The 17,887-nt window shown below is 33.7% G+C and overlaps 3 protein-coding genes across 4 annotated transcripts; 1 reads left to right on the top strand and 2 right to left on the bottom strand.

Annotated features, from left to right (window-relative positions):
• The first annotated feature begins 326 nt into the window (after positions 1–326).
• On the top strand, positions 327–7,372 carry LOC131931505 (origin recognition complex subunit 3). The gene is made up of 4 exons (XM_059288326.1): positions 327–511; positions 4,121–5,301; positions 5,483–5,901; positions 6,492–7,372. Exons 1-4 carry the CDS (start codon positions 479–481, stop codon positions 7,079–7,081), a joined length of 2,223 nt encoding a protein of 740 aa, XP_059144309.1. The 5' UTR covers positions 327–478; the 3' UTR covers positions 7,082–7,372.
• A 178-nt stretch (positions 7,373–7,550) lies between these two features.
• Positions 7,551–13,245, bottom strand: LOC131931508 (AAC-rich mRNA clone AAC4 protein-like). Its single transcript, XM_059288333.1, has 4 exons — positions 13,238–13,245; positions 9,430–9,859; positions 8,750–8,912; positions 7,551–8,192 (listed from the first exon to the last, which is right to left on the bottom strand). Exons 1-4 carry the CDS (start codon positions 13,243–13,245, stop codon positions 8,008–8,010), a joined length of 786 nt encoding a protein of 261 aa, XP_059144316.1. The 3' UTR covers positions 7,551–8,007.
• Positions 13,246–13,333: 88 nt separating this feature from the next.
• On the bottom strand, positions 13,334–17,643 carry LOC131931507 (nuclear migration protein nudC). Of its 2 annotated transcripts, XM_059288332.1 has the most exons (10): positions 17,508–17,643; positions 17,151–17,366; positions 16,906–16,977; positions 16,038–16,151; positions 15,739–15,807; positions 15,514–15,639; positions 15,250–15,333; positions 14,548–14,666; positions 13,645–13,699; positions 13,334–13,507 (listed from the first exon to the last, which is right to left on the bottom strand). In XM_059288332.1, exons 1-9 carry the CDS (start codon positions 17,625–17,627, stop codon positions 13,648–13,650), a joined length of 972 nt encoding a protein of 323 aa, XP_059144315.1. In that variant the 5' UTR covers positions 17,628–17,643; the 3' UTR covers positions 13,334–13,507; positions 13,645–13,647. The 2 variants fall into 2 exon arrangements, with proteins under 2 accessions (XP_059144315.1, XP_059144314.1); XM_059288331.1 differs by having other exon boundaries at positions 13,334–13,699.
• Between the last annotated feature and the right edge of the window lie 244 nt (positions 17,644–17,887).

Genomic DNA, 17,887 nt, shown 5'->3' with positions numbered 1-17,887 from the left:
AATAATACTATATCTAGTTCGAATCTTTTCAGATCTAGACTAGATCTAGACAGTTTCTTCCAGGCATCTTTCCGAAAAAAGTTTACCGCCCCCCCCCCCCCAAACTAAATATGTACATTTAACAGTGTCCGCGCCCCCCGAAGAAAGTCTACCGCCCCCGAAAATTTCAAGTGCCTCCTCCCCCCGGAGAAAAAAAGTCTGGAAGAAATACTGGATCTAGTTTAGACTTATAAACTAGGCCTAGTTTACATTTTTCCTACGCGCCTTTACAACCACAAAACTAGAATTGTGTGAGTTGGTCTAACGAAACTATTAAATGAATTTTGTCTTGGTCGCCGGAATCACTAAAATGTCAGATTCCTGAAGTCGTGAACAGTACCATACGTTTAGTAAAAGAACTAGAGAATCTTTAAATCATTGTTGGAATAGCATCTTAGTATCTAAATTCTAGGTCGATCTAGAATCTAATAATTTAATAATGTCTTCTAACATTTCCGTGTCCGTCTCTAAGGTAAGCACGAGTACTGATGAACTTTGAAAGTTTGAGTTAGGCGTGTGACAGTGTGACACTCACTTTCGAGTCTCGACACTTTGTGTTAGTGGTTGACTAACACTTGTGTTGTTGATGAAAAATTTATTTAGTTAACTACCAGTAACCTAACACCCCTTTTTTAAAGAATATTCTATTATACGACGCTGGTATAAAAATTCCCCCAATGTGAGAATTTGTTGACTTGGTCTAGATTCTAGATCTGACTAATACCTAATTCAGCAATTCTAATCAGACTAATCTAAATTGAAACTAAATTCTAGTAATTTAAGTAATATGCTATCTATAGATAGTATTAGTAGTTACAGTACACTATTACTAGTACTACTAGTTTAGTTAGTAGTAAACGTCTTACTACACGCTCAGTTGAGTTTTAATTTTTAAATCATCTGAATTAGAATCTTCATCCGGCTCAGAGCATTGTGAGTGTAGTGTACTCAACTGCATGCATGTTATTGTTATATGTAGACAGTAGCTGTACTCAGTAATGAGTCAGTATTGACTAATGACTAGGCCAGATACAATTGGACAATATTTCAAATCGTCCCTTTGAATCCCGGTCAGAACGTCCCCCGGCTCGGTTTAATCATCAAATGTCGCATGCAACCATTTCAGTTTTATAGTGGGCTCCTTAAAACTTAAAACTGATTGGATTCAATAAATGACTATAATACTACGTGTTATCCATATTCTATTGCACTCTTTAAATTGAACTATGTACTATCGCACTCAAGACTAGAGATGGCCCAGGGTGCCAAATCACAGCCTACTGGGGCATCAGCGATGGCACCTGATTCCGTTTAGTAAGCTACTTTAATGCCCAATTGTATCCATAGTCTGTCACACTGTTTAAAACTAACGTTGGTGCCATCCTGCTCACGAGATAGCATGGACGGCAAATTGTATCCTGCCATGGCGCCAGCAAACGCGCCTGATTCAATTTAACGCCCCATTTTACCGATAGTCTATCGCACTGTTTTAAGCTAATGTAGGCGCCATAGTGTTCACGGGATAACACAGGGCACCAAATTGAACCCTACCAGGGCAGCGCCCATGCGAAATTGAAATTTTTTCCCGCAAAGTTCCATATCGATCTTATGAAAGATGTTGTAATACATAAAAAGACAAAGTCTGACAAAATATAATAGGAGGGTTACATCAATGCTTTATCAATCCTATATTCTTAGACACATGACTTTGTTTTCTAAAACTGGGACGTGCTGTATGAAAGCCTTGAGTGTGATTATGTTTAGTGAACGACTCTAAAACCCCATGTTATGCATAAACTATTTCACTGTTTAAAACAAACTTAGGCACTATAGCGCTCATGGGATAGCCCAGGGTGCCAAATTGCATCCTGTCAGGGCACTGGCAAATGCGCCTCATTCAATTTAGTGAGTGACTATAACATACATTGTTTTATCGCACTGTTTAGAACGGACGTACTAGTCATTGTGTGCACAGAAATCCCAGGCCGTCAAATCACATCCTGTAGTTGCACTTGAGGAAAAACCTGACTTGATATAGTCAACAACTATTATTGCCCATCGTGTCTTTAGTGTGTCGCCCTTTTTTTAAAAAACTAATGTAGGCGGCATAGTGCTCACAGGGAGCCCGGGCGCTTTGGGTCACGTTATAGCCGGGGCAATGGCAGCTGCGCATGTTGAAGTTTTAATGCTGAATATAGTAGTACCTCTACCCGCTGTGCAGCACGCCCGATTAACAGATACCAAGTGCTAAGATAGCCGCTCTGGAACTCTGAGCGCAAACCTTGTATTGACAAAAAACGCACCCTCCAGGGCGCACCCCTTAAGAAATTTTATTGTTTTTTCGCAGATTCGTTTTTGGGAGTATTCTCAGCGACTCCCCAAAGTTTCATGGCATTCGTGTGATTTTTTTTATATATATACCGCATATATTAAAAAAAACGCACCCTCTTGTGGCTCCACCCTTGCGAAATTAAAAAGATTTTTTGCAGAAACCTCCCCTGGAGCGTTCTCATCAACCCCAAATGTTTCATGGGCGACCAGATGAACATTGTCAAACCGCAATCGACTTAATTTTTATATACTGTTTATAGAGAAGAATGGTATTGCGGCTTGCCTGGGCTGAACCCCTGCGAATTAAAAAAAAATCGGAGTATTCTCAAAAACTTCCTAATGTTTCATGGCGATAGAATGAAAGGTGTTGTAATGCACAAAAGACAGATACACACATAAATTGCTTTATATATATATATATATATATATATATATATATATATATATATATATATATATAGGTTAATGAAAATTCAGCAAAACTTGCAGTATTTTCATTTATCTATTGTGTACCCTTATGGATAAAATCCAGGTGCATCCATTGTCATGGTTAGAGGTTATTTCTGCCATGACACTAGGAATCTTGCTATGTTGATTATGGCTAATCCATCACCATTTTGTCTTCGGTTAGTCTTTGGTTTTAATTTAGGTAAAGTATTTTGAAACTCTGTCATCATTTCTGTCCATCAGTTGTACTAGCCTACTTATCTCTAATGTAGGGGACTATTTAAAATGAATGAAGGCACCATAGTGCTCATGCAGAAGCCCCAGGTCACACTACCTACCACCAGGTGCTAGAGGACGTCCCTAGTGCAGTTTGACCACTAATTCAAGTAATACCCCCTTTCACCAAACTACTGCTGGGATTTAATTTAATCCTCAATTCATGCGCCATAATGCTTGTGTTGGAGCTCAGGGTGATTCTGGTGAACTATGCTGAGGTGCTGTAGAAGACCCCTGGTGCAATTTGACTTAAATCAAGTCCTACGGCTAGCCCCCTCCCCCTGCAGGATGCCTAATCACCCGATTGCATATGCTAAGATAACCACTGTGGAACTTTGTTCACATTACTGCCAGGCACCGCCCTTCTATTATTTTACAATTTTTTTATGGCAGAAATTTTCCCAAGAGTATACTGAACTGCACAAAGTTTCATTGTGATCAAATGAATAGTGTAATAATGCAGAAATGACAAACATACTTTCATTTTTTATATATTTATATACATACATATATATATATATATATATATATATATATATATATATATATATATATATATATATATATATATATATTTATATTTATATATATATATATATATATATATATATATATATATATATATATATATATATATATATATATATATATATATATATATATATATATATATATATATATATATATATATATATATATATATATATATATATATATATATATATATATATATATATATATATATATATATATATATATATATATATATATATATATATATATATATATATATATATATATATATATATATATATATATATATATATATATATATATATATATATATATGGGTAATTTTGTGAAAAATATTAAATGTATGATTTTGAGTATGTTGTGATAAGATAAGATAATGAATAATATTTAAGTAAGGGTTAGGGTTACACATACTTAAGTGTTTACTATTAATATAATCACCCCCTCTCCCAAGTTTTTATGTATAAATTAACTATAATAACTATCTTTACAGGGTTGTTTTGCTTATAAGGGAAAATCAAGAAAAGCAAAGTATATTGATTATTTGCATCTGGAGGATGATAAATATGTGAAAAATCGCATGAAACTCTATGACAATTTGTGGGATGATCTCCAAGTTCATATTGACATTCTTAGAGCAGATTTAAATTCACAAATTTTTGAGGATTTGATTACATTTACTTCAACATGTCACAAAGATAGATACACATTAAATGGCAGATTCATTGGGGAAATCCCAACTGCTGTTCTCATCACAGGTGTCAATACCCCTGACCATGGCGTCATGTTTTCTAATTTAAACTCAATGTTCAAAGCAAGGGTCACACCCTTGGTAGCTCGGATTATGTCCAAAGACTGTTCTCGAGTTTCAATGCTTGTGGCTAGCGTAGTGCAACAGCTGACAGACATAACAGTAAGCTTAGACGATGATGAGTTGTGTGCTGAGGCTGCTGGATTAGAAAATGAATCAATCCTGGAGAACACTCCTGTCAAGCTAAAGAAAAATATTCGACATAAAAAAGCTGTTAACATGTCTACTCTTGTTAAATGGTATGGTAAGACTTATTCAGATTCAGCTGTCAGTACATTGGCACAGATAAGAGAAAAGACTACCAGTCCATGTAAAAAGAAATGTGGCAACAGTGAAGTGAAAACCAAAGTAGTGGAAAATGAATCGAGCAAAAAGAAGCCGTTGGTGATTTTAATGCTTGAAGATTCTGAAAACATCAGCTCTAATGTTCTACAGGATTTCATACTGCTGTGTAGTAGCTATTTATCATCTTTGCCAATTGTTTTAGTTCTAGGAATAGCAACTGCTGTCACTGCAATACATCAACTTCTACCTACATCAGTGTCATCATTACTATGCATGGAAAAATTTCATGCACCTCCTGCATCACGTTACCTTACACAACTGATGGACAAAATTATCATGACTTCAGATTTGCCATTTAAACTTGGACCAAAAGTATTTCATTTTTTACTTGACATTTTCCTTTACCATGATTTTTCAATTACCAACTTCATTGCTGGCTTCAAGTACAGCATGACAGAACATTTTCTTTCTAATCCATTGAGTTTGTTATGCTGCTATGAAACTGACATAGCTAATACGGTATCACGACTAACACATTCTCAGCTTGAAGATCTGCGTAGACATTCTGCATTTATGAAGTAAGGCTTTTTTTTTTTAAATTTAATTCAAACGCAAATAATTTTTAAACACTTTTTCATGCTAATTATGATTAGTTTAACTAGATACCAGCTTACAATACATGTTCAAGTTCAATTGAAAAAAAAAAAAAAAATTTATAAAAAGTTTAACATAAGATTTTTTTTTACAATTTTTTTTCAGGTATGTTGAAGGTACCCCAGGTCATGAGCAAATAAAATTAATAACAGATGATAATGTAACAAAGATAAAGATTTCTGAACAATTACAAGCTATGCATGATCTTCATACGAGAAAGTTTCCATCCATGCGTTTTCTTCATTGCCTAGGACTTAATTTGCCAAAACATCCACTTGGCAAACAGATCAGAGAACTGTATTCCACTTGTCTCAGTGAAAGTGTTTGTGAATCTGAAGGATATAAACAAACATTCAACTTTCTCCGCATCATGTGCTGCGATGATTTACATGATGTTCTTGGTCTTTGTCTCAATACTATAAGTGAAGTAAAAATTTCAGAAGTCAGAAATTTATACAATGATGTAGAGAAATTCAGATACAGGCTTAAACATTTAGATGAAGAAATGGAGGATTCTGAACATGGTATGTTTTCTCATGTTTGTTTAAATGTCTCTAGATAAATTTTATTTTTAAAAAATAGAATTTTTAAAAAAATGTAACTATGAAGGTATATTTTGTCTATCTTGATGTGCATGCTAAATTTAATATCAAAACACCTGTACAACAAATGCAAAACACTTCCCGGGCAAACAGAATTAAAAGACTTAATATGGTACTAAGCTAATAATTTTTAAATAGATTTTTAAAAATTTAGATATTAACTAATTTTTAATTAGAAAATAAAACAAAATAAAAGACATTGTAATAACAAGCTTTAAAATACACTTAAACTATGAAAATAAAAATTCTTAAAACTTGTGCCAGGTCTTATTTATATAGATCTTTTTAAAAGCTTATTTAAAATTTCATGTTCTGTATAATAAGCTTAGGTTCTCTAATTGTCTATTTTTTTTGTGCTAATCTGACTTAGTTTTGCCCTTTTTTCAAAAATTAATTTTACATGAACAACTGTACTATTACAATGTAAACAAAAGTTTTATAGACATGCCCTTGAATTTTCATTAACAATATACCAGCATCAAGTTAATTGTCACTATGCTATTAAATTACAGAGAATATACAGAGTGAAGTAAGAATTCTCCCTCAAAGAGCCAAGTTGCATGAACTGAAAGAAAAGCTGCAACTTATATCCTCCTCTAGAAAGAAATCACCATATGAATGTTTACGTGATGAAATACTGAATTCACTTGACAACCACTTTAGGAATCTACTTCAGTGTCCAATGACACACCCACTTCATGAGATTTTTTACTTTAACGATGTGAGTGCAATAAGAGATCACATTAAAGCAGCACCACGCTGTTCTATCCAGCATGCTTTGTCACAACCTGGTAAATATTTGTCTTGTTCATGCTGTCAGTGTGATGCTGAATCAATTCTTCCTTCTATGCCGGATGTTTGCATTGTTTATAAACTCCACTTAGAGTGTGGGACACTGGTAAACCTTTATGACTGGCTTCAGGCTTTTGTTGTTGTTATAAGCTCAAAAGGAACTGACATGAAAAAACCAACAAAGGCTAGCAAAACCCCATCTTTGGAGCATAGAGCTAGATTTATCAGAGCTGTTGCAGAGCTTCAATTTCTTGGATTTGTTAAAGCTACTCAACGAAAAACAGATCATGTTACTAGACTAACTTGGTAGGTTGTATGCATTATCATCTATCATATTTTGAAATTAAAAATTATATTTTAAAAAATTTGGAGATTTTGTTTGAGATTTTCTTGTTTTTGCTATTAAAAAGAATATTTGTTGTTGTTTTTTTTATGTACAACTTATATATCAGATAATTTATAATGTTATAGCTAATGTCACCTTGTTTACAACTTATAAGCTTAGCTTTTCTTTCTCTTATATTTATATAGATGAAACAGTATAAAAATACCAAGCATACTATTAATTAGTCCATAACCTTTTTATGTAAAATGAAGTTCACTTAGGTTCAATCTGTTATATTTGTAAAAATCAACACTACTAGTATTAAATGTACATATCAGTAATAGACTAAAAAAATAAAATTAATGTAATCAAGTTTATAAAGTTTAAATTTCATAATTTGAGCAATCCTAAATTTATACACATTTATACACAATTTACAGTAATGAACATTAAATACTGTAGTTTACATATTTATTAATAGCATTTAAATAAAAGTCTCAGTACAACTATTTTTAAACTAAGAAACTTTAAAATATTTTAAAGAAATAAAATTGTTCATGTAATGTTTAATTCCTAACCCTCTCCATCCTTCCATGTAACCTATCTTCTCCCAAGTCAGAACCCATCTTACTTAACTTACCTCTCATTAAGAAGAACATAAAATCTTAACATTTATTTAATGTAATATGAAACTGTACACAATTACATAATTATAAATATTTTTGTACAATAAATTCACATTGTTTTTACAACTTACACAATGCTTGCATGCAACTTATTTACATATTTAAATTTTGTTCATCTTTGCTGCCAGCTGTGATTGATAGTTGTCTGAATAAAGTGATTTTAAATTGTCTTTATCCGCAAACTACTGGTAATGTCCCTGTTAATCATATTCAAAACAGTTAAAACTAGTTGAAGATACAGTCTGCTGATTTTGCAGTTGTAATAATGACCACAGTGTTACTCTTAATTTCTGGATCAATCATTGTGTAGGTTTGCATCAAGATTTCTGTGATATATTCAGATGTGGACCATATGTGCAAAATTTGTTTGCTCCAATGCTCTTGAGAATTCTTACTGGATTGAATAATGCCTGTTAGAAGTTAAATTAATAATACTGTTAAAAGTATTGCAACACACGTAACTTTTTGTTCCTGTTATTGGAATAATTTAATGAGAGAGCTATTATATTTACTTTATCAATGAATGGTTACAGGGGGATGCTCTTCTTTTTTTATGTGCTATTTCTTACAATGGGACGGAGTGGTCTAGCGGTAGAGAGCTGGACTGCTAACCCGTAAGTCTCGAGTTCGAATCCGGGTTAAAGTCAGTAGACCGTCCCTGAGTCCACCCAACTCTGATGGGTACCTAACTCACGCTAGAGAAAGTAAAGGCGGCTGGGCACAGTGCTGACTACACTATCTCTTTATATGCAGAGGTCACAGAAACAAGTGAACTCTACTTCACTTGCCCCATAGACCGTCAGGTTTGAAAGGGAAACTTTACTTTTTTTTTTTCGTATAATAAATAAATTGTTCCATTAAAACAAAGGAACATCTATGATGAAGATAAGACATTAATGATTGTGTAAATCTAGGACTAATAACTTTGGCCGACCATTAACATTTTAAGTAAGGCAATAAGTCTTACCTCTAAGTTTTTTATTTAGTAGATGGTATGCATCATCATATGTGTATGTCCCTCTGTATTTCATTGCTCGGGTAACTGACACACCTACAGTTTCCTGAAATATCTCACAGACATAGTCTGTGATAGAGCCACCGTGTGGAAAGTAGGACACCTCCATTTCTGTCTGCAAAGTATAGTATTAGGGTGATTTGTCTTTTTAAGTCTGATACAAATTGTATGTAACATATCATCTATTAACTTTCACTAAGATATGGCAAGTAAGCGCAAATTTCACATGAATGGAATTAATCCAATTAATTGACGTAAGGGGAAGCCTTACAAGTTAAATTAGTGGAAGTAATCATCAAAGACCATTATTGAAAGGTTACTTACAGCACAGTATTAGTAAGTGATCTGTTTTATTTAAATATAAATGTAGGCCCTATTTTAAAACTGAACAAGCTAAACACTATTTGATACGTAAGATTAATTCATTGCAGGCTTCCTATTTTATTTTTCAATATAGATCTTGTCAACATCTCGTTAGGTAGTTATCTCCCCTCCATCAAGTCAGGAACGACAACAGCGTTGGAACTGCCCACTCTTATTTAAGCCTGCTTATTAATATTATTGTTTTAAACCCGAAACAGTTAAAAGACCGGGGGTTGTTGTTTGGTGTGTAACTTAAAAATAAACCTTACCTTCTTCAGTTTTGCTGAAAAACACCGCGAAAGCAATTCAAACGACATAACTTCTGAAACAACAGAGCTTCCGCCTGCATTGGGGACTCGAAGAATTCGTAGACCCCCAACTGTCAAGTGCACCTTCCTCATTTCACGTGTAGGGATAAAATCGGTTTTTAGTAACCCACAACATGTTTTATCGTTAACAATACTTGCGACTCTGTAGGATTCATGCACACGCACAACAAAATGCTCGCCGACATAGAGGATAACATATTGAGAGTTATACCTTTTCAGTGTATGACTGCAGATTGTGGCCCCACCAGTCGTAAAGAGGCCCGTCTTGAGGGGTGTTAGATTTGTTTGAAGACGATATAGATCTATCTGCTTTCGAATTTGTTCTTTTCTTAAGGCGAACCATCGTAGCGTTTCCTTGTTACTTGTGGCACTTCAATCCCAAGTCAATGAATTGTACTTAAATCATTTTCACACTATAAAGAATGATCATGAAATGGACCAGGCTTTTAGTATCTATAGAATAGATATTATTATATTACTGATACTATGTGTGTACTAAGGATTATCTTATGGTAGTATCGTATCTTGGTTTCCGTGCTTAAATTCATTTTAGCCTTAATTTACCATAGATCTATCACAAACAGCTTTAAATAGCCTGGTGTTTAATTGTTCGTATGCTTCTACAACCAATGAGAATGTCGGTATTTTTAGAACTCTGTATGACTAATACCTATTTTCGTATCACTTGTTTTCCAAGTCTGTTGCAACACGCAGGCAATTTATTATAAAGGCCTATATATTATAAATGCATATATATATATATATATATATATATATATATATATATATATATATATATATATATATATATATATATATATATATATATATATATATATATATATATATATATATATACATATATGTATACAAAGGCGTCGGACGGGAGGCGGGGGTGCGGACCGCAACGGGTGATATCTTGAGGGGGGGGGGGGATGGGGGAAACCATGACAAAAAAAAAATTTATAGATGAAAATGATTTTTGCTAGTTCAATTCAAAAGGGGTCGTCCATTAATGACGTAACACTCGTAGGGGGAGGGGGTCAGTAATTTTGTGACGGTGTGTGATGAGGAGGAAGGGGGGGGGGGGGGTAAGATGGTGTGACGTCACACTTTTGCATTATAATAAAAGCAATGTTAGAAAAAGAGTTTTAGCCGTTATTTCGCGTTTTAGAAAACGGTTTTAATAAATTATAACATAATTGATCAAAATACTCTATGTTGACGGAGTTCGGACAAGTATCGATGTTTTTAGAAAAATTCAACAGCAATTTTGAGGGGGGGGGGGAGAGAGTTTGTAGGCTGAGGTTTGACGTCATTTTAGGGGGTTCTGGCTTTTTGTGACGACGTGTGACGGAGGGGGGGGGGAAGGTAATATTCGTCAAAAAAAATCGAGACGTCATTTATGGATGACCCCAAATTAATTATTAGAGTTTAAAAAAAAAAGTATTTTAAGTACAAATTGACGATCCCGACAAGTTGGGAGGGGGGGGGGGGGCTATGACATCATGACATATACATGCTCAGAGGCGTAGCAGGTGGGTGCGTACCGCACCGGGTGACGCCGTTTAGGGGGGTGACACTAAGGCAAAGAATTGCAAAATGTGCAGAAGAAAAATAAAAACTTTCTTTGAGTTGACAGTTCCTTTAATGATCAATTAAATTTAAATAGTCTTTTAAGTACGAATCGACTATTATTACAAGGAGGTATGGGTGACACCCAGGGGCGTAGCGAGGGGGGGGGGGCGGGGGTGCGGACCGCACCGGGTGACACCATTTAGGGGGGTGACACCAAGGCAAAAAATAGCAAAATATATAGAGAAAAACTCGAGGGGGAGTGCAAATCGAAAGTTTGAGGGGGGGGGGGGGTGCAAATCGAAAACTTGAGGGGGGGGGGGGTGCAAATCGAAAGTTTGAGGGGGGGTGCAAATCGAAAATTTGAAAGTTTGTCCCTGGGAAGGGTCTCTATGCCTCTGCGGGGGGGGGGGGGGGGGTGACACCATTAAGTGCCGCACCGGGTGACACCCGACCTCGCTACGCCACTGGTGACACCATGACGTAAACGCGCTAACTACAGAGAGAACAATGCTACATCCAACTGTATTATTAAAACTAAAAGACTAAAGATAAACGTCGTCACTATTAAGTCTGCAGTGATTAATTAAAGCTTATACACATACATGTACGTGGCATATATTTAAATTATAGGCTTATGTAGGCACACACACACACATATATATGTATATATATGTATATATATATATATATATATATATATATATATATATATATATATATATATATATATATATACACTTGGGGGGGGGGTGGGGGATGACACTACGAAGTGCTGCACAGGGTGACATCCGACCTAGCGACGCCGCTGTACATGCTAACTATATAGAGAGAAAACACAATGCTACACCCTATCAATAACCGACTATGGATAATCGTTACTATTAATTGTGTACACTTTAAAGCTATCACCATAGAGGGGAGGGGGTGGGGTGACACCAACTGCTAAATTTACGGAGGAAATAAAAGTTTAGTTGAATATCTTCAATATCTAATAAGTCAGTCAACGACCGGGGTGGGGTGACGGGTGACACCATAAGGTGCCGCGGTGACACCCGACCTAGCGACGCCACTGATAGCCTATAGACTATACAGTTTGTCTCTAGGAAAGCGAGAAAGGAATCTAATCAAAACATTAAAGAAAATTTCGAGCATTTATGAACTGAACTTTCAACAATGTTGGCCTATGATGGAGCAATACTTGAAAATAATTTGTCCTCACCAGATCCCACACTTTGGGCGAGAGGAGGGGGGGGGGGGGGTGGAATGATTAATTGTGATATGTAGTCTTTGTAGAGGTTAAGATATCGGAAGCATTATATTTTGAGAACGACGTCGTTGAAAAGCAATTACGTGAGAATACAAATTACTTTAGAAAGCATGTTGGCTGATTTTACTTCTGCAACTATGACGATGTTGTGTGGGTGTGGTGTAAAATAGAGTGACGTCATTTATTATGTATTTCTGGAATCTTTTTGTATATGCTTCTTGTAATAAAGCTAGCCTAAGTTACAGATAATATAATATTAGGTCAGAAGATTAGCCAACCTGAACAAGGAATTTAAGATGGGGGATGTAAGGCGTACTTATCTATGTGGTTGGTTGTTAGGGGTTGTTTTTTTTTTGTTGTTATGAGAAGAAAGAATCGGGAGTGGAAAGAGAATGGGATGATTAGCACTATTTGAGGAGTTATTTTGCAAAACCTATAAATCCACTTGTTGAAAAAATTAGGTATCCTAAAAAGTCAATTTTAGCCAGTATGTTTAACAAATGTTTGTCTTAAAATGTAGACCGTATTTTGAAATAAATCTTTTAACAGTAAAAAAAAATTATGAAATTCCTAAGATTAGATTAGAAAAAGTTAAAAGAATTGATATAATATGATGAGTGCTGGATTTATTTTCTTGTTTTAGACTATATTTAGCTCACAATGTCTGATTGTTTGTGGCATGTAACTCAATTTTGATTAAATTCCAAAACAGCCAATTCATTCTACTAGTTCTAGCTTTCCACACATTCATCCATGCAAAGTTTCCATATTTTATATAATCATATGACTAGATTATAACAAAAAAGGAGTGATAACAAGATTAAGTACTAGCTGACATAAGGCACATATGGTTGGGTAATGCCTTAGACACTAGAGCCAAATATAGATCAAGAAGGGGCAGACCTGTCCATTAGTAATTGCAAGGTACTGATGTGGTTTTAAAGCAAATATTACTAGTCATATGTTTAAACTTTCATTAAGAACAAACAAAATGCAAACTTTTAGTATATTTTATGTTTATTTTTACGTCAAAGTTTTGTGAGTTTGAACTGAAATGAATTAAAATATCACATATATGTGCTTTTTGTAAAAGAATAAACAAGACCTCATGACAAGTTATGAATGTGTTTAGTTTCTTCATTAACCTTTTTTCAATCAGTTGCATTCAAGAAACTGGGAATAATGAAAACATTTTTAAGATAAACCAAATATACAATCAAATATTTTCTGAAGTTGCTAATACTAAATTAAATCAATGGTTTTGAAAAGTTAATACATGATGAGCATGAGCACAGTAAAAAAAAAATTACATTTTATGAAAACTTGCACTTTGAAAAGTCCATTTCTGGATGTTGCTCCATGAATCTGGAAAAACAAATAAATCATGGTTTAATCATTGATAAAATTTAGCTTTATTACATGGCCACAATAGAGGGGCTGGGTAACTAGACAACATATAATAAAGAAGTAGAACTTGATCTACTAAATTTAATATTAGATCTAATAGCAATTGGTTCACTGCTTCAAGACATTAATAGTACTTAATACATTTTTAAAGCATTTGAATGACTGCTAATTAATTAAAGGTTTAAACAAAATTGCTGTTTAACAGCACTTGTACAACTACCAATAGGGCAGCAAACAAACCATTGATATGTTGATAAAAAAATCCACCTAACAAAATGGAGATGGATCAGCCTTAAATTTAAGGCACCTGATAACCAACATAGTAAGACAGGCACTACATGGAATCCCCAAGACAAGATAAAGAGGCAGGTCAGGAAAACCATGGAGACACAAATGATACATGCAAACTAGAAGGCTCTTATCTGCAGTTGACCTAGTGGGATTATCTATTACTACTATTTGTTGACCAAAACAATCAATCTTCTTTGTTCTTAATTGTCGTAAGGGATTTCCTCCAACGCAAATATTACACGTCAACTTGTTGGGCATATAGGCCGTTATTGACTCCGATACTAGCCAGCTTTTCTTTTTGGATTTGCTTCCATAGCCTTTGTCCACCCAAGAACAGAATTCAAGCCAGCATTTATTTGATTTTGGAGTTTTCTCTCATAGATGGGTTGCTGTCCCCAGCTATTGAGCCTTATCTGCCCAAGGTTCTGAACTTGAGCTTTACCGACCCGTAAAACGCGACCCCTAAAACAACCTATGAAAGAGTTCACTTGTTTAGAAAGGAAAAAGACTATTACTTTTTCAAAACATCCTGTTTCTTTTGTTCATCTGATGTTGGTAGTCCCATTTCTTTCTGTCGTTGGTCATACATCATTTTTTCTACCATTGATCGTGTCTCACCATCCAGGTCAGAAAGCTGAAAAAGTTTATTTGAATGGACTTAACAAATGATGAATCTGTTTAAAATTTTGGTACTATTGTTTTTTCAATAAAATTAGACTGTCATTCACAACATGCTTTGTCTGCAAGATTTTGATATGTTCAACTTTGAGGCAGACTATAGAGACAAGGCTTAATTGGCCATAATCTCATAAAAATTATTACCTGAGTGATTTTCATTCAACTTTACTTTGTTTTGTTAACACGGAAAGGTAGTTTAGTACAAAATAAATTTTCTTTATGACAGAATGTTCTGAACAAGGCAAGAACAAATTTATTATGTAAGGCACAGTTTTTACAAATCTTATGCTTTAATGTCCAGCATAATGGACAGGAAGCGTGGATGTTTATCATTATGATTTTTTTCTGCATCCAGGGTAAATGTAGTAGATTTTGTCCATTTCAGTGTCAGAAATTGGTAGATTCAGGTATGTCCTACTGATTTAAGTGTGGGATCTGAACTAGAAACTTTTGGGCTAGTTTAAATATCATGTCATACGAAAACAAGCTTCATTGAAAATTTAATATGTATACATATTATGATAATCTAAAGTGTTTACCTTAGAATTTTCTGGCTGTACTTTGCGTGTGTTAATTTCTGGTTCAGTAGTAATAATTCTACTCCACCATTCCATTTGATTTACCTGCAGTTTTGTATCAAAACAGTGAATTTTATTAGACAATATTTTAAAACAGTAAAAGCATTCCTTGGGGAAAGTGTACTAAACCAAAAGTCTGACATGATAAATTTTTTATTAAATTACTAATTATAAACTGCCTATTTAAAGACTAACAGCTAGAAACTAGAAAGATATTTAAATAACCTTTTCTATATTTATAAGAAGTGTTTTTTTATCAATAATACACCAAGTAGACTCCTCTATTTTCACATCATTGTACATCATACCATCTAAAACTGGTGGATGTCCTTTTAGGCCAATACATAGTTTCTGAAAATATGTTTAACAGACCAGTTTAATATAAAAAACCTGACAGAGTAAAAATTTCCTACTCAACTTAAGAAATAATTCATTATAAACTCAGCTTACCCTTTTTTCGATGTTAACAACAAGATCTTTTCCTTTAAGTGGAAAACTGACTTTAAATGGAACCTTAATCTGTACAAAATAGAGAATTAAATTTTTTTTTTTACTGTTTTGCCCAGAAGCAGCAAATGAACTGCAATTTTCTAAAACTCCTTAAACAGATCTAAACATAAAAAATGTGCAATAGTAATAATGCACTGAAACAAATGCAGCAGCACAGGAGTAAGATAAAGTCATCCAGGTAATTACCAAACCCCTTCCTTGTTGTTATGCTTTAAAATAAACTTCTTAAAAAAAATTACCTCCACTTCCTGTAATGTTTGAGTCCATGAGTAATTGGGCATGTCAGCACCATTTCCAATATTTGGTTTAAGTTTTCCCTTATCTTTTTCATCTTCTTCATCATCACTGGCTGGCTTTAAAACAGAAAACAAACAGAATAAACATTTCTTAGGCAGGTTTGGTGTACCTCTAATTAACCATTTTCAGTCAAGTGCAGCCACAATAGCAGGGAATTTTAATGTGTGGTACAGGCACATTGTGTGGTCCGCATTTGACCTGCAGAACTATGTATAGTACATTTATTTATGATAATACCGAAGTCTTGCTGGTAATGAGATTTTGAAGATTCTGATAGAAGCGGGAAATCTTTTATTTGTTGTTGTGTCATTAGCAGTTATTTTCTGCACATTTTAAAAATTTAGAATGTGTGTTTCAGAATTAGGGGTAATATAATTTGTGAAATATATACTACTAAATAAATGAACAATGCTGTTGAGACAGGCTTAAATTATAACATAACTAATACCATGATATTGAAAAAGTAAGTAGTTAATTATTTTTTAAGCATTTAAAATAATTTTCTAATTGAAATAATATTGAGGCTGCATTTTATTTAGTTTTTCTGGGATTAGTGTAATTTTTAAAAATTATTAAGCTATTTAACCTCATACATAATAATAATAATAAACTTTGACAATTTTCCTGTACAATGCTATTAATTTTATTTCTAACATATGTGGATATTTTCAAATATTTTTTTTTTAAGTGCTGTCGTTGAAAAATGTCTTTTTGTCTGCTTGGCTGTACATGCAGTAAAGCAGTTTTAGCTGTGATTTGTACAATCAGCCTATTTAAGTGCTAAATGCAGCATTTTAAAAAATGATATACCTTTGAATCTTCTTTATTTTCATCTTTGTTATCATTTGGTTCATTACTGTCTACAGCAGTGTTGGTACCATTCTGAAAGCATTTGAATTTTTTTTTTAAACAAGCAAGAGTTTCAAAAATAAGGTGTTGTAGCTGGTATTTTCTTTAAACTTCTTAAGTGAGTGATATGATAATGCACTATATGTTTAGAAAGCACTCAAAAGTAACTGTCAAAAAATTAAAATGGATTTTTAAAAAAATATTACATTTTTTAACTCTTTCTCTAATCTTTCTGCCTCTTCATCAGTCAGTTCTTTGATTTTTGGCTCTTCTTCAGCCTTTAGTCTTTCCTTTTCTTCTTCTGCTTTTTTTTTGGCTATTCTTTCTTGCCTCCTCTTCTCTTCTAATTCTTTCTCTGTTTTTTCTTTTTCCATTCTTTCAGCAACTACTTTTCTGTATTGTTCAAACTTTTCCCTGACCATCTATTAGAAAGAATAAACTTTTAATATATAATGGTCTTTTCCATTCAAAGAATTATCTATTAGAAAGAATAAACTTTTAATAAACTTTAAATCTGTAATGGTCATACATTCAAAGAATGTATTTTATAAATTAAGACATACTTTTTGTGCTTGTTCCTTTCCAGCTCCAGAATAAAAATCTGTCTTTCGAGCTAAGAATCCAAAGAAGGCATCAAGAAGCTGAAAAATAGGTACAAGAAATAAACTGATCATGCATGGCATCCCAAAGTTGCAAAAAATACATAGGTATAGAGAGATTACATAAGTTATGATCAAACATACTATTAAACTAATAAACAATGTAATTGGCTGGTAGCATTAAAACTAACCCTAGTTCAAGCCCTAAAACTTGATTGTTAAAACAGTGTTAATCACGAAGAAGTTTCAACCATTTTTTTTGTTTTTTTAAAAACATTTGCTTACTTAATTTTAAAAAAAAAATGTATATCAAAATAACTCAGTAGCCTAACAACTTTTTATGA

This window comes from Physella acuta, unplaced genomic scaffold, assembly GCF_028476545.2.
Source record: "Physella acuta isolate Inbredline_101_S28 unplaced genomic scaffold, ASM2847654v3 ptg001982l, whole genome shotgun sequence".
Taxonomy (NCBI): Eukaryota; Metazoa; Mollusca; class Gastropoda; family Physidae; genus Physella; species Physella acuta.
This window is presented reverse-complemented; position numbering and strand designations above follow the sequence as displayed.

Bases quoted from the DNA above. Each gene is read 5' to 3' on its own strand.
- LOC131931505 (XM_059288326.1), top strand. From the start codon at position 479: ATGTCTTCTAACATTTCCGTGTCCGTCTCTAAG. The intron at 512-4,120 runs GTAAGCACGAGT...CTATCTTTACAG, and splicing joins TTTCCGTGTCCGTCTCTAAG to GGTTGTTTTGCTTATAAGGG. The intron at 5,902-6,491 runs GTATGTTTTCTC...ATTAAATTACAG, and splicing joins AATGGAGGATTCTGAACATG to AGAATATACAGAGTGAAGTA.
- LOC131931508 (XM_059288333.1), bottom strand. The intron at 8,913-9,429 runs GTAAGGTTTATT...TATACTTTGCAG, and splicing joins TTTCAGCAAAACTGAAGAAG to ACAGAAATGGAGGTGTCCTA. The intron at 8,193-8,749 runs GTAAGACTTATT...AACTTCTAACAG, and splicing joins ACTAAATAAAAAACTTAGAG to GCATTATTCAATCCAGTAAG.
- LOC131931507 (XM_059288331.1), bottom strand. From the start codon at position 17,627: ATGCCATGCATGATCAGTTTATTTCTTGTACCTATTTTTCAGCTTCTT. The intron at 17,367-17,507 runs GTATGTCTTAAT...TCTTTCTAATAG, and splicing joins GAAAGGAACAAGCACAAAAA to ATGGTCAGGGAAAAGTTTGA. The intron at 13,700-14,547 runs GTAATAGTCTTT...TTGTTTTTCCAG, and splicing joins AAACAGGATGTTTTGAAAAA to ATTCATGGAGCAACATCCAG.